The sequence below is a fragment of the Bombyx mandarina genome, chromosome 12 (assembly GCF_030267445.1).
Source record: "Bombyx mandarina strain Sakado chromosome 12, ASM3026744v2".
Classification (NCBI taxonomy): domain Eukaryota; kingdom Metazoa; phylum Arthropoda; class Insecta; order Lepidoptera; family Bombycidae; genus Bombyx; species Bombyx mandarina.
Genome location: NC_143219.1, coordinates 13174954 through 13191367, shown reverse-complemented (window position 1 = coordinate 13191367; position 16414 = coordinate 13174954). Strand labels below are relative to the sequence as shown.

The 16414-nt window shown below is 36.8% G+C and overlaps 3 protein-coding genes across 4 annotated transcripts in view; 2 read left to right on the top strand and 1 right to left on the bottom strand.

Annotated features, from left to right (window-relative positions):
- Positions 1–1116: 1116 nt before the first annotated feature.
- Positions 1117–2971, top strand: LOC114250544 (uncharacterized). Of its 2 annotated transcripts, XM_089732037.1 has the most exons (3): positions 1117–1237; positions 1268–1303; positions 1397–2971. In XM_089732037.1, the coding sequence occupies exon 3, from the start codon at positions 1404–1406 to the stop codon at positions 1707–1709; it is 306 nt and encodes a 101-aa protein (XP_089588163.1). In that variant the 5' UTR covers positions 1117–1237; positions 1268–1303; positions 1397–1403; the 3' UTR covers positions 1710–2971. The 2 variants fall into 2 exon arrangements, with proteins under 2 accessions (XP_089588163.1, XP_028040259.1); XM_028184458.2 differs by having other exon boundaries at positions 1145–1303.
- A 3962-nt stretch (positions 2972–6933) lies between these two features.
- Positions 6934–11555, top strand: LOC114250537 (androgen-dependent TFPI-regulating protein). Its single transcript, XM_028184447.2, has 4 exons — positions 6934–7135; positions 7779–7922; positions 8809–9029; positions 10292–11555. The coding sequence occupies exons 1-4, from the start codon at positions 6953–6955 to the stop codon at positions 10443–10445; spliced, it is 702 nt and encodes a 233-aa protein (XP_028040248.2). The 5' UTR covers positions 6934–6952; the 3' UTR covers positions 10446–11555.
- Positions 11556–11626: 71 nt separating this feature from the next.
- The window catches only part of LOC114250527 (ATP-binding cassette sub-family G member 4), a 66711-nt gene continuing 61923 nt past the window's right edge, over positions 11627–16414 (bottom strand). Inside the window, exons 9-11 of the mRNA XM_028184433.2 lie at positions 16164–16319; positions 15131–15336; positions 11627–14769 (exon numbers count right to left, since the gene is read on the bottom strand). Of these exons, the coding sequence (XP_028040234.2) occupies positions 14628–14769; positions 15131–15336; positions 16164–16319 (504 nt within the window). The 3' untranslated portion in view covers positions 11627–14627. The remainder of the gene's footprint in view (positions 14770–15130; positions 15337–16163; positions 16320–16414) is intronic.

Below are 16414 nucleotides of genomic sequence, written 5' to 3'. Positions count from 1 at the left end.
AATTGTTTTCGAGAGTCATAACGAATCGTCTTACTCAGAGACTTGACGACTTCCAGCCTCCGGAGCAGGCAGGATTCCGAAGAGGATTTGGTACCGTGGACCACATTCACACAGTTCGGCAGATTAAACAGAAGACTGAAGAGTATAATCTGCCACTATATGTCTGGCGTTTGTAGACTACGAGAAAGCCTTTGACTCGATCGAGACCTAGGCTGTTCTGGAATCTTTGCAGCGGTGTCAAGCTGACTGGCGATACATCGATGCACTAAGATGCCTGTACGATGCCGCTACAATGACCGTCCAAGTCAAGTACAGAAAGACCAGACGAGACCAATCCAGTTGCGCAGAGGTGTAAGACAGGGGGACATTATATCCCCGAAACTGTTTACAAACGCACTGGAGGACGTCTTCAAGACTCTGGACTGGAACGGACGCGGCATTAACATAAACGGCGAGTACATCTCACATCTTCGCTTTGCCGATGATATCGTCATCATGGCGGGATCGCTGCAGGACCTACAAGAAATGGTGTACAGCCTTAATACTGCATCCCAACGGATATCATTACTTATTTGGTCACAATACTACAACTATCAAATTGGAACTGTCATCGAGAAAATAAAGAAATGGAAATAGTATAGCGTGAGGGCTTTTTGACGGGAATGCGAGGAGCGAAGTTGTGTGAATTGTTTTATTTGTCTATTTAGTGTTACTTCAGACTTAAATATGTAATAAGTGTTGTTTATTAACTGTTTTGTATCTGTGAAAGTTCACAAATGTGGGAAAATTAAACAAACTCGCTGGAAGTAGGTAGCTTCTTGCAATCCTTTAAAAAGTCCACTCAAAAAATCTCAGTAAATAACCACAATTGTAAAATTGAAGTTATATTTCATCCTGTGTCATCTCATCTAATTTTATTTCACTTAATTTTATGCCAATTGATTAATGTTTTAAATTAATCAACTTCATTTCACTTCATATCATCATTTTGCATTTTAAAAAATTATAAAAGATTAAACTGTATGGTACGATACTTTTGTCTTTCCAGTTAAAAAAATAGATATATTATTGCTTTTTAATTTTGTCATTCGAGTCATTTGTCAAAGACATAGATTATACACTTAATATGTCAAAGACGATATTAGCACCATAGATAATAAATCCACGTATTTGTAAATCTATGATGCCAAAACTGGGGGCTTAAACTTTAAATTTTGTTTCATTTTAATAAACATAGATTCCAGTAGATTCTAATTATAAATTTAAGTTTCAAATTTAACAATTGAATTCTTACGGATCTCAGGTAAACATTCATTTGTGCCTATTAAGTTTATTTCATTCAAGAACAACTAGAAAAGTTTAGTCTTGTTTTAAAAATTAAAAATTTAATATTTAGGAGCAAAATGGATGATCCCTTCGTGTCATGCCCTTACAATCCAATTCACCGCGTACCAAGATCACGGCTGCAGCGCCATATTGTCAAATGTGAATGGATAAACCCAACAATGATTGCGTGCCCTTACAACGCAACACACAGGTATACCCAGGAAGACATGAAGTTTCACGTATTGAACTGCCCTTCTAAGACCTCTATATTTCCGATAGAGAAGCCTCCAAAAACAGTAGCCTCGATCACCACTCCCAAGATAATATTGCAGAAAGAATATTTACCAGAAACTGACCCAAACCATGAAATTTGGGATGACTGATTCATTAGTTCTTATTTAGATAAATATGGAAAACTATTTGATCTAACTATATAAACATACTGCTGAGTATATTGTAATCCACAGATTTGTAGTACAATTAACAATTTAATTTCAAAAAAGTATTTATATATCAATAAGTGCAGAAGGGCACAGGTTTTTTTTATATTTACTGTTGTCTATCTGAATATTATTTAAAAAACATAGTGATGGTATTCATACTAGAATTATTTTTCTATATAATATTGATTATAAATTAAAATGTGAAATTTTGTTACGGTGCTGTAATATTTTTTTTAACATAGAAATTTAAAAGAGGTTAAGCATTTTGAGTTTTCAATGTACATTATTTTATCTGCTAATATCCGCTTTGGTGTTTCTCGAGAGTTAGTATTAATGAATGAATTAATGAAATGCGTTTATTTCAGGCAACTTAAGCCCATAAAATTTCTCATACAATTACATAACATCTAAATCAAAATACAATAAAATTTAAAATTCCAATTTATCAGAATGGCTAAAAACAAAAACAAACAAAAATGAAACCAAATCAAAATTATTAAAATTAAAATTGTCAACTGCTAATATGAAATTAAAATTCATAACAGAACTAATACAATAAATAATGAAATAATGTTAACTGAGTAACCACTACCATACCAGTCACTGTTAGATTAATGAGAGACAGATGTTTATTACAGCAGTTTCTTGTATAGGGGCAGTCCAGTCTGTTTGCAATCATGGCTAGGACCGTGTTGGAGCTGACCCGCACCCTGCATACCAAGGATGCGCACCACTTGCGTATGGTCGCATGAAAGCAATCCGTACGAGCCACTGCAAACATACCCGAGGGGCTACGAAACCGGGGCAGCCTCAACACAGCCCTGAAAGCATTATTGAACTGGACGCGGATTGCGCTGCATGCAAGTTGCATATAGTCAGCCCACAGAGTATTAATCTCCTTCAAATGAGATTTTACAGAAATATTCTGCAGCAACCAGTGTGTTGACTTTTCATTGAGCGTTGCTGATATCCATGTGTTATACAATAGCCATATCATCATACTCATTTTCTTTTAGAGGTAAATTAAACAAAAGCAAGGACACTTGTTGCATCAGACATGAGGATAATGACTTGCCTTTTAAATAAGTATACTTTGTTTAATTTGTACGGAATATAATGTATAAAATATATTTTAGTCACTAAGTTGATTTATTTATTGGCGAAAAATTTGTATCTAAATATAAATAGACATAAATAAAACATTTAAGTTTTTTTCTTTTTTTTTCCCTACCTTTTCGTCGGTATCCTAAGGGGCTATTCCAACTTCACGCGGGCCAGTTGGTGAGCTCATGGGCTCAACTTGAGACTCAGACATTTAGATTGAATTTTGTCAAGGGAACACATAGCAGATTTGTTACAAGGGTCAAGGAGGAAAGTGCCATAGTCTAAGTACGTATTAAGACTACATGACTACGTATTAAGGCGTTATACATAAGTTTTTGAGTATAGGGATGACAACCCCACCAGACACCAGATAGGGAATGCAGAATGTTAATATTTTTCTCACATTTTTTAACAATATATTAATATGATGACCACCAGTTAATCTAGAACCTAATACCACACCAAGCAATTTCACATTGTCTACAACCGAAATTTTTTGTTGATCGTAAGATATTGAAACATTGGGACAAGATCTGGACCGAGAGCAAACAACCACTTTGCTTTTAGGGATAGATAGGGACATACCGTGGCCTGAGAGCCAGTCTTGGAGATAGCCTATAGCTGAATTTAGGCGAGAAGAGGCCTCATCAATATTCTTAGAAGAAACGTAGAGTGCGAGATCATCAGCATATTGTAGAACTTGACAAAAGGAATTAACCGAAAGCTCTAAATCCTACGTATAAATACTGTGAGATAACGGGCTAAGGACTGACCCTTCCACAGCTGTCTGGGAGAGGAAGAATAATTTGGAGCACGAATAGATGCGAATCTAGGAGACGGGAGATTAAAAATTATGTTTACAATCTTCATAGGAATACTCAGCTGCAGCATTTTCCGCCTGAGCACTGGAAGAAGAACATTGTCAAACGCAGATGACACGTCCAGAAAAACACCTACTAAAGACTCATTTTTAGAGAAGGAGATACGAACGTCTGTTACAAATATGCTTAAACTATCCATAGTGCTAAAACCTTTTCGGAATCCAAACTGAGATTTAGCTAATATGTTCCTATTTTCCACAATCCATTCTAAACGGTTCTTGATTAAATGTTCCAATATCTTAGCCATTGTACAGGACAAGTGATTGGCCGATAGCTAGAAGGGTCAGAGCTGGGCTTCCCAGGTTTTAAAATAGGGTCACAAGAAGAGTGATAATATCACTCTTCTTGTGTGTGTGCAATGCTGTGACAATTCCATTGTAGGAATTTGGGCATTTTTAATAATTTTAGTAACCTCAGTAAGTTTAGATACGACATTGTTCGGTAGTTCAAGGTCCCCAAAACGGGAAAATATACTTAGTCTGGCATCGATAATATGTCGATGTAGTCTGGCCATAAATACTGTTACAATTAAATATAAACAAAATATTACATTTGAATTTGGAATCTGTCATTTTTATATGATTGCTCATTGAGTTTTCTCATTTTGGCGCCAATACATTGTACAATATTTTGCGATATTAAAATGGAGTGGGGTGATATAGAGAACCGAATCGCTGTAATTGCATTACACAAAGTAGGTATGGAGCTAAATGCAATTTTTAAAACTCTCCATACGCTTGGTATTAGTAAAATGTTTGTGTACCGGGCTTATTAATAGGTGCAATGAGACCTCCTCTGTTTGTGACAGAAAAAGATCTGGCCGCCCACGTAGTGTTCGTACGAAAAAGGTGGTCAAAGCAGTAAGGGAAAGAATTCGAAGAAATCCTGTCCGATAGCAAAATATTTTATCTCGGGAAATGAAGATAGCGCCTAGAACCATGTCACGTATTTTAAAAGATGACTTAGGACTTGCAGCCTATAAGAGACGTACTGGTCATTTCTTAACTGATAATTTAAAAGAGAATACGGTGGTAAAATCAAAACAACTACTGAAGCGGTACGCAAAGGGAGGTCATAGAAATTTTTTGTTTCCGGATGAGAAAATTTTTACAATTGAGCAACATTTTAACAAACAAAATGACCGTATTTCTGCTCAAAGCTCTAAGGAAGCTTCCCAATTAGTCGACAGAGTGCAACGTGGGCACTATCCGACTTCAGTGATGGTTTGGTGGGGTATTAGCTATGAAGGAGTGACTGACCCATACTTTTGTGAAAAAGGTATCAAAACATCGGCACAAGTGTATCAAGATACCATTCTTGAGAAGGTAGTGAAGCCCCTTAACAACACCATGTTCAATAATCAAGAATGGTCTTTCCAGCAAGACTCGGCGCCAGGTCATAAAGCTCGGTCTACGCAGTCTTGGTTGGAAACGAACGTTTCGGACTACATCAGAGCTGAAGACTGGCCGTCGTCTAGTCCCGATCTTAATCCGCTGGATTATGATTTATGGTCAGTTTTAGAGAGTACGGCTTGCTCTAAACGCCATGATAATTTGGAGTCCCTAAAACAATCCGTACGATTGGCAGTGAAAAATTTTCCCATGGAAAGATTGCGTGCTCCTATTGATAACTAGTCTCAACGTTTAAAGGACTGTATTGCAGCCAATGGAGACCACTTCGAATAAACTTTTTATACTTTAAATTGTTTTATATTTATGTATTAAAGTACAGTAAGTGCGACGGTACGAGACTGAATTGGATATGGCTTGGGTGTGGGAAGAAGATTGGGTTAGGGCTTGGGAAGATTGAGTGGGAAAAAGGGAGGAAGAAGTACGAGAAATATCTGCAAAAGATCTTCTAACTTGAAGAAACCTGACTGATGCTTCGTTGTATAAGATATTTTCTTGTGACATCATCAGTTTGATGGATTTCTGTCTAGAATGTTCAGGACAGAATGTATCAATGGCTTTATGGCTACCAGAGCAAAACAAATAGGTAGGTATTGGAGATAAACTATTACAGTCAATACCAGAGTGAGATTTCGCACAGATAAAACAACGCGCTTTTGACGGCATTGCGTAGCAACATGTCCAAACCCACAGCAATTATTGCATTGAATAGTTGGTAAAATATATGTCTGAACTGGGAGGGAAGTGTAAAAACAGTAATCCTTATCTGGAAGCTTTTGGCCAATATATGTAAGAACAAGTGTCGGAGTTGGAGTCCAAATAGTAGGGTTATTTTCAGTTGACTTTTTATTCAGTCGTCGGGCTCTGATGACACGTCCAAAACCATCAGGAACTTCAATGCAAGAAACTAATTCTCTAAGGTCCACTCTACTGGTACGCCTATTACAATACCCATGCGGGTCACATTATAAGAAAGAATAATAGCATTGTATTTAGCTGCGGCAAGACCTGGGTGATCTAGGAAAGAATTTGCGGCAAAAGCAGTTTTAAATTGGACTGAGACGCGGTTTTGGCCGATACGTTTAGCGCCGTCTTTAGCACGTCCTTGATATCGTTGTGGTGTAAAAAGTGACCAAACTTAATTGGGCGAAGTGTAGCACTAGACGAAGACTCGCAATCTTTTCTTACGTGGATCAAAAAGGAGCAACATCCTGATCCAAATACCGTTTTCTGTTGCCCTCATATTCTGGTAAAGTATACACAGACCGAACAGATCCGATTGCTTGCGCGACTGTATTTTTCTTTGGTGGTTGGAATAATCAGAATATGGAGGAGTTTGTCTTTTTCTAAAAGTATGGATTACCTCCGTGTCCATTGGGATTGGAGAGTTAGATGGGTCAAGGATATAACCTCCCCCGGGATCGAGGGGGGGGGGGAGGGGGTCGACGCCGTTAATAATTTCACTATTTTTTATATTCATATATTCACTATTTTATATAATTAGATAATCAACATGGGATTAAATTCAATAAAACACCCGAAAAATAAGTGAAAAATACGTATATGTCCAAAACACTTGCTTCAAGCACTCAACCTTCGAATCCTCGAATAAAATCGACCCGGCATCAAAACAAAGAGAAAAAAATCCACTGATTATTTACTGATTAGTGATTTCTGATTGTGATAATGTCACAATCGATTAAAAAATATGAATAGAAAATTAGATTAAAAAGGTACACACTACAAATCCTACATAAATACACTTCTGTTATACACTTTAAGCTCCACAATGTTTCATGTTTCATGTATTAATTTGGTGTCATATTTAAGAATTTCATTCCACTTCGTCGCTTTCGTACATTTAGTGGTAACCGCGGTCGTGACATTGTCTATTGATACGACCGTTGATGCAGATCCCAGGATACGTAATTATTTCTACATCAGATGGATGCTCCTCACTTGTTGGTTTAATGTAAGTTTATTAATTAATTCATTATTGTATTTTACTTTGGCCAATTGGTCACATAGAAATACTTTTGATATTGAACAACGAAGGGTAGGTGTAACGCATATGGTAGGCAGCTAATTGGCTCTGCCCCTGGCATTGCTGACGTCCATGGGCGACGTTAACCATTCACCATCAGGTGGGCCATATGCTCGTCTGTCTAAAGGGGCAATAAAAAAATATGTTCACGTTTTCTTTGTGATTTAGATGCTATTGTTATAATTCGCGATGATAACGTATTGGCTAGTCACTCACACTGTGCTAATACGGTGAAATTTGATAACAAATCGACAAACCACGAATCATCCAAGATTTTTTGTTTGTTTCAAGTATGTAGGTTGCATAGGTATCTTGATAGAACTATGTTTTTTTGAAACTATGAAGCAAATGCCTTTATTTTACGGTTTATTTTAACAAATAAAAATTAAGAATAGTCTAAAAATAATGAAACGCATAAATGTGCCATTACATACATCACACAGATTACACACATGAACACACACTGCAGACGTAATAATTGGATTGAGGTTCATATTAACAAAAAATAAATAATCGCCACACCCATTTTGTAATCATTAAAAATACCTGTTAGTATTTTTTCCTTTTTCAGCTGATAATGCTTTGTTATTTGCCGATCGTCATCTATTGCGAGTGGAACATCTGTGGACTTGGTAGCGGAGGACGGAAATGCATTCCATTACTGAAAAAGATTGCGGACGTCACGATGACCAGCGTTGTGGCACCCACAACTTTTGTGAGTTTCATCAGTCTGGCTATCGTCTGGCTATCGTAAATGCGTTTGCTAGTACATAAGTACCATGAACTCACGGTCCACGGTCTTTCAAGTTACCGACTGTAGCTGCAGCTCACATGCGCAAAACGGGTTTTTTTCCCCCACCTAATCTTTGGTAGCCTAATGGGCCATTCCAATTGCGCTTGGACCAGTAGGTGAGGTCACGGGTTCAACATGAGAGCATTGCTAACACTAGCCCTAGCAAAAGCAGTGCTTCGCTGAATTTACCACCGGATCGGAAACGCGACCCAGTTAGAAGATTCGGCGAGAAACTCAGTGGAATGTGTCTATGGGCTAGTTCGCTCGTCGAACCCTTCGTTCGACGTTCGACGAGAACGGTGCCCAGTGCTTGAAGAGCTTAAAATCACCGAGAGTGGATCCGAGAGTGGATTCGGGCGATTCGAGAACATCGTAAATGCCGCTAGCCTACCTCGGAGACACAAGCGTCAATTGCTTAACAATGAAAGCTGTCCTACGCACATCCTTTAAACCTGAATTTTTGGATTATTCATGGTATGTTTAACCCTATTGTGCGGTAGTCGTGCCCGTACTAGTCGAAATCTATAATCAGACTCCAATGTGATTACGTGACTCTGAGTTAGCTAAGAAGGGGGACATACCGTGTTCGCGCTTTTTTGTGACATTTAATTTTTTTTATCGCACTATCGTTGACCCCGATTTCGAGATTTCGATATCTTCTCTCCTTTTCCATTGAAACGATGATCAGAAGACGGAAATCACAACAGATTCCTCTACCACTCATGAGGTTGTATTATTTTGGAGTTAGATAATGTTATAGAAATTTTAGAGCATTGATCTTAAAAAATGTGCCCAATATTCTTCTCAGATGGCAGATATAGTATTTTGGACGACGATGATAACCAACCCGGAGATGATGGCTCCACGGAAACTATTCGACTACCTCCCGTACTGGTGCCAGCACTCGCTGCACACCGTGTCGGCGGTCGTTGTAATCGGAGACTTGATACTGACTCCAAGGAGGAGGCCAAGGAATCTTGCACCGCGTTTCACGATTATGACAGCTTTTTATTTGTTTTATCTCATTGTGTGAGTATAAATGTTATTAATAGCGTAAAGCTTTGTCAACAAATTGTATTTTGTAGTTTTTTGAAGTGAAACTTCTTTAGGTGCGTTCAGAGTAAAATTTGATTCGCAACACATTCGTTACAGCTAGAGAGAAAAGATACAATTTAGGACGAGCGAAAGTGAGAAAATAGACAGAGCGTCTCGCGAACCACTCGACCTTGGAGAGAGGGAGAAAGCGAGCTGGGTCGTTTCTCTTATACACATTATGTTTACGGGCAGCGGCCACTAGACAACTTGTTATTAGTTTCTCATTGCTCCTGTAAATGGCACTAACATATTAATTATCATATGTTTTATTTTTAATGAAGGACTTTTTTTTCTTCTGTATATAATTTAAAATATATATAAACGGTGAAGAGGTCGTTTCTCTTATACGAGTACACAGCATTGCCTATTCGAGAGAAATTTGATTTAAGGATGAAAAATGAAGAAAACCACATTACTACACTCCGCAAAAGAAGTTTCACTTCTTTCACGTAAACTAAGTTGCATGCGCACCATTTTTTTCGATTTATTGTTTTGACGATCGAACCAGCTCACGGCCCAGCTTGCGTAAAATGGTTAACGGAATCCATAGACGTTTATAACGTAAATGCCGCCACCTATCTTGAAACATGAGTTCTAAGCCTCAGTTCTAGTGTCACGGCTGATCCATCCTTCAAATCGGAACGCATTACTGCTTTGGCGGCAAAAAGAGGCACCTGCTCGTGTGGGCTGACAAGGCGCATTACCACCAATTGAATATAAGTAGGTAAATGGTTTTACAGAAACGTTATTGAGAGAAACTATTGGATATACAGGGTGTCCCAGAAAGAATGGATAATCCTGAAACATCTCATAGTAGAGCTACTGGGGACATAGTTGATATTTTCGATACTGCTGTGCGTTTCTGGAATATACAAATAAATGAAATCCATAGGCTTTTTGATGTTATAATATTCTACATGGACTATTAAGGAATGTGCAGGAAATCGTATGAGTAGCAAGTGTATTTTCTTATAAAAGTTAACCTGAACTTAAATTTTAAACATGAAATTTTTTATTTTTTCTTTATTTTTAATTTGGGTACTATCTAAGAATTTTATTTTTGTGTTCCAATAGCTCTACTATGAGGTGTTTCGGGATTATCCATTCTTTCTGGGACACCCTGTATATGTACCTTACAATCAAATTAAACTAAATTTAATTGAATCCGAAAAACAATAACACAATTTTGGTTTCAGGCTATACGTAAATTATCTGAACGGACAAATAGTGTATAACGCCATCGATAGTCTACCAGGCTTCAAAATAAGAACTATATCCTTGGCCGTTTACACCGGCTACGTGGTTTTCTTTTATCTACAGTGGATGTTGATAGATCTTGTCTGGAGATAGCTTCTGTGAAAATACTATAATCTGATCTGCTCGGTGATTTTGTTGTTTTTGACATTTGATGAGACGAAATGAAAATGAGTTTGGTAAGAGAATGTTAACTATGAATGTGGAAGGTTATAGATGAAGAGGTAGACCTAAGGAGAAATGGATGGATTGCGTGAAAGACGATATGAGTGAGAGGGGAGTGAGCGAAGAAATGGTATACGATAGAAGAGTATGGAAAAAGAAAACATGTTGCGCCGACCCCAGGTAACCCGGTAAAGAAGGGCAGGATAATAATGACTTAATTCAAGAACGGGCATTTCATATGGAAGTATTCAATCCATATTGAAACAATCTTTGAATATGAGAAAAGTCTCTACAAGATGGGTGCCGCGAATGTTAACCGACAGTCAGAAACAAAATCGACCTGATATTGCGAAGACATTATTGGACAAGTTTCAAGAAGATTCTGAAAGCTCTTTGTCTCGTTTCGTATCAATGGATGAAATATGAGTCCATCATTTTGATCCCGAGACAAAACAGCAATCTTCGCAATGGAAACGACCATCATCACCGACCCCGAAGAAGTTTCGTGCCGTGGCATCGGCTGGCCTCAATATGTTGGGACTCGGAAGGGATATTGTTGATTGATTACTTTGAGCGTGGAACCACTATTAGAGGTCAATAAAGCTTTAATTCCCAAGTTGAGGAATGCCATCAATGAGAAAAGGAGAGGGAAACTTCGAAGGGGCGTGCTGTTTCATCTTGACAATGCACTCGCGTACAGATCGGCAGTTGCGATGGCTGGCATTCAGCAAGTTGGCTTCGAATTGGTTGACCACCCCCCTTACTCACCAGATCTGGCGCCTAGCGATTTTTATCTGTTCCCCAAATCGAAAGAATACTTAAGGGGAAACAGGTACGAATACGATAACGATGGATGCCGTAGAGAGCTTTTTGCAAGAATAAGACAAAACTTTTTTTTTTAAGGGATTGAAGCCTTGGAAAAGCGCTTGACTCGGTGTGTAGAGAGATTCGGAGACTATGTAGAAAAATAAATTATTAAGTTATCAATAGTCATTATATTCTATCTCATTCTCACTACTTTTTGATCCCCCCCTAGTATATATATAGATAATATTTATTGTCAATCTAACTTTTTCATTTCGTTCACGTATGTACCAAAAAAATTAAACACATTTTTTTTTTGTAAAAAAATATAAAATTTTATTTTGTCGTTTTTAAATTTTCCGTATACATATATACAAGTTTTTTTAAAATATGGTGATATTATTAATTATATAAATCTATGCTACCTATTTTTTTTTAAGTTTAATGTCTTTATTTTTAATATGTATGTATATAATCTTTAAAAATACAATCAAAATTAGTCTAATACCCAAAATTTCGTCCAATCCTAATTATTTTTACGGAGGCGAATGGAAAAATAAATGAAGAAAAATAATGATTACAATCTTAAATAATTGAAAGATTATCGCATTACCAGTTAATATATTATATATTCTAATGGCTCCGGCAAGCACTTTGCAATTTAACAATGACTTAAAAAATATCCTACTGGTGTAGTACTATATGTGTTATTAACGTAAAATAAATAAAGTGACCAACTAAACCATCTTAAAAACTAGCTAACTGTTACCACAAGTATTTGTGTACACTTCCTTCCTACAACGTATGTAGGTACACGGTCGTCAAACTTATATGAGAAGCTCAACTTATCAACTCTTACATATTAATAGCTTTGTTAGCTAGCCCTACCACGGATGATAACGAAAATAGTTATCATTTTCATTCCACAATCGTAGTGGTAAATCAACGCGGCAACATCGGTAACACTATCTGTGTGCTTAGCACCCGTATGTTTTTGCCGCTAGGGGCGTTGTTCCAACTCCACTTTGAGTTAATTTTTACGTTGTCGAGAACGTTAAAAAACTCGCACTAAGCACACTGGTTCCAGCCTGCGGGATTTGAACACTGGCATATAAGCATAACTCGATGATTTCTTAATTAACACTTAAATAAATTTCATACTTAAACAATACGAATCGACGCTTGAAAGGCAGACGTGACTAAGCGACAATGCGTGAACTTTACAGTAGACTAATTTAAAGTTGTAATACCTGAAAAAAAATATATTTTAACGAATCTAGCTGTAGGATTGAAATGATTTTAATAGACCTAGAAATATATATTTTTTGCGCATCGAATATGATTATTGCCTATCATTTATGTACAAAGCAGTTATTGTCGCTTAGTCATGTTTGCCTTTCAAGCGTCGATATGTTCTTTACTTGAAATTGGTTGTTAACTTGAGTTTCAAGAAACCGCTCCTCATACGACACTGGGAATTCTACCAAATAAACTACAGATACTTAAAAAGAATTTCATAAATTCATTTCAATCAAGAACTGAATGTGTTTTTATTTTAATTCTATTAATCTTTTTCATAATTAATTATGGGAAGGAATTAAAAGAAGACCGCTACGAAGCGTTAGTCATGATCGTTTCAAAAGAGTTAAAACTGTCGTTAACAGTCCGATAAAGTTAAAATTTCTCCAATTTTCCCCATCATAGACGATCGACAGGCATAAATGAAGTTTTAACTAATATCCATTTATATTTTCGATAAACTTCACATTATAAATATGACCTTAGGCATTCATTCCATATTATTGAAAATTCTTGGTCTACAGTAGCAAGTAATGTAGTTCCTCTAAATTAGTCTAAATTAATCTAAGCCAACTATTAAATTTGTAACCCCATAATCTGTCAAGGATCTAATCTGTCGGGAGTAGGGCGCTGCTAACAAATAAACGTTTAGCTTCTGATGCAATGCGTACAACACTATTACATTAAATAAATATGTTAAATTCAATTGTTATATATAACGGCCGTCTGGTGTAGTGGTAAGTGACATGGTCACTACACAAGAGGGTCGCGAATCCCGCCAAGGGAAGATATTTGTATGATAAATATAAATCTCTTTTCCAGGGTTATGGATGTATATTAAATATTAAAATATATGTACGTGTATAATAAAAATCTTACATTTATTTCCGTTCTCTGGTACCTGTAACACAAGCTCTTTACGAACTTAGCCCAGGACCAGTTAGCGTGTCGTGGTTGTTATTAAATATTTATTATTTATTTATTATATATTAAAGTGATCTGAAAATGTAGACGGGATAAACAAAATACTAACTTAACCTAAATAATAAGGCAAGATGGGCGTTTTTTTTATTTTTTTTAATAATTTAAAAATTTAAAAAAATTATTTTAAGTTTTAAAAATGCCGGGAACGGTCATAGATAAAAAATATTATTATGACATTTCATCAGGATTCATCGCATCGATGTCTATTTGTAATTTATGTCAAGCTCTTGAAGTCATAATAGATACACTATTTAAGCTTCAAGTATAAAACCAGCATTAGGGTAGTATATTTTTAGAAAATATGGTATATTTGTAGAAGATATGTTAAAACTAATTACACTCTAATACAAAAAAAAAACATAATAAAGGCCAATCGGTTGTTAGACGAAATGCAAATTGTCTTCTTTGGTTACGTACCTACATTATGTTCGCGGATTATAAAATTATTCAAAATGAAGCGCCAACTTTCTTTAAAATTTGGAGTTTTCTTAGAAAGTAAAACATCAAAATATTGCTTTCGCTGCGTATTTTTATCGTTTCCTTGTCAATAAACATTTCTTTCATATAGCTATAACCATCCATCCGATTACTATTAAATGAAAACTTATATTTGATATAATAAAAATGACTCAGTAAAATGGCACTCATTTTAATTTAATTTTATCTATTTCAACCACAGACCAGATAAAAATTCAACAAAATTAAAATACCTACCCCTACCCCTAAAAATACGGTTAGAAAAACAGAAATCACTAAAATATAATTTACTTTGTACAAGTTTGCACAAGTAAGAAAACCTAGATACCGTTGCAATAATTAATTTAATACCTACTTACCTAAATTTTTTTTAATGAATTTAACATAGTTTTTTTACATTTAACATAACTTTTGTTTTTGTCACCAATCGTATTAGACTTAAATTCATTCCCGTTTCAAAATACGATATCCGCCCAAAAAAAATCTCATTTTTAATCTACCTACTATAATTCTAAGTATATATAAATGGCTTGAGCAAATTAGATGTCTTTATCGAACAGCGTTTAACTTCCATTTTAGGAGGAAGAAAGCTGCAATCCTTAATACGAAGACGAAGATCGTGAGCGCTAGAACGTCCCACCAGAATCTGTCCGGAGACATAGCTACTTCAGAGAGGAACTGTCTTGGGTATCTGGAATTGAAGAGAGAGAATATTTAGTTATGTATAGTTGGGTAGGGAGTCTGGAGTCCAATGCGCTGGTCGGACCAACCTCACCTCACCTCAGTCCACAATGCGATCCACGCAGTGAACATAGATAGATAGAAAGAGCAGGAAAGTCCAGGAGAAAGATATTCAGGGTGGTCGCGACCTCGCATTGAGGATTATTGACGCAATGAGGATAGTTGGGTCTTATATGGTGATTATGTCTTGATTATGCATATTTACACAGGGAAGATCTATCACTGAACAATTATCAATGCTCGGTCAGCAAATATTCGAATGTCCTTATTTTTCATCTTTATTTACAACAAATTGAATGATATGAACTCACTTATAAAGGCATATAGGTGCTTCATTGCAGTCCAGTTTCGGTCTTTCCAGCCCGTATATGGCGCCCACGAATCCTTCCAATCCGTACCGCAAGTACGAGACGTATGACCCCCAGTACAAGTACGGCGGGAGGTCGCGTAGAGTCACTCCGAAGCCCGCGAACATCATCATCGGTACCGACAAAGTAGGGCCAAGGAAGGTACCGTTCTGGAAACGTAAGATATATCTTACTGTTGGAGAATTCTTCTTTATTGACCATAGACACAGCCCACTGAGTTTCTCGCCGGATCTTCTCAGTTTTTTTTTCCTACCTAGCTGAGAGCCTTGAGAGGCTATTTCACTTCACCCTAACATGTAGGTGAGCTCACGGGGCTCAAACCTGATGACGTTGCTAACACGAATCCTAGAAAGAGCCGTATTTCGCAGAATCCACCACCGGATCGGAAACGCGACCCACTGAGAAGATCCGGCGAGAAACTCAGTGGGTCACTATTCCGATACTGCGGTAGCTTTAGCTAGGATGCATTGCATTGCTTTAACTAGGGCTAGTGTTAGGAATATAGGCCAGATTGAGCCCCTGAGCTCCACAGTCATAGCGTAGCTGGAATAGACCCTTAGAGTACCAGCGAATAAGTAGGCAAAAAAATTGACTCGCGTTTGTGGGGGGCAAGTGTAAAAGTAACAACACAGAACACTGTGTTTAACTAGAATTTTTAGTAACAATTTTTAATAATACTAGTGTTCGCATGGAAATCATTAAGACTTAGATTCACTATATGTAGTACCAGTTTCCTTTTGTTTTATTATTAATGGACTTCGTTATGCATTTAGTTTTTTTGTTCTTTACTTACCTACCTTCTATTTTTATTACTTTTCTTCAATACCACAAACACACCTAGTTCTATGGGTTCATTGTATGTACTGATTGATATGGTGGACTACAAAATCTTTATTAAAAAAAAGTTTGACAGTAAGTCGAAAGCCGAGGTAAACCCAGCGAGTTGTATCAATAAAAAACATATATAAAAACTCACAACAACATTGAAGACGGCTCCGATCATGAGGCCGAAACTTTGCGCGACTAGTACCGTGTATAGGGAGATCGCGAAGAACATCCCGAACCGAGAGATCGCCATCGGCTGACCAGACATAGTGTACACTATCGCACTGAACACCGCACAAGATACTATCTGAAAATGAAAAAACATTTTTTTTATTTTTACTACACTTTTTACTTTTATTTTTACTTTCGGAATTTCTGAATTTTTATTTACTTTTTTTTCAG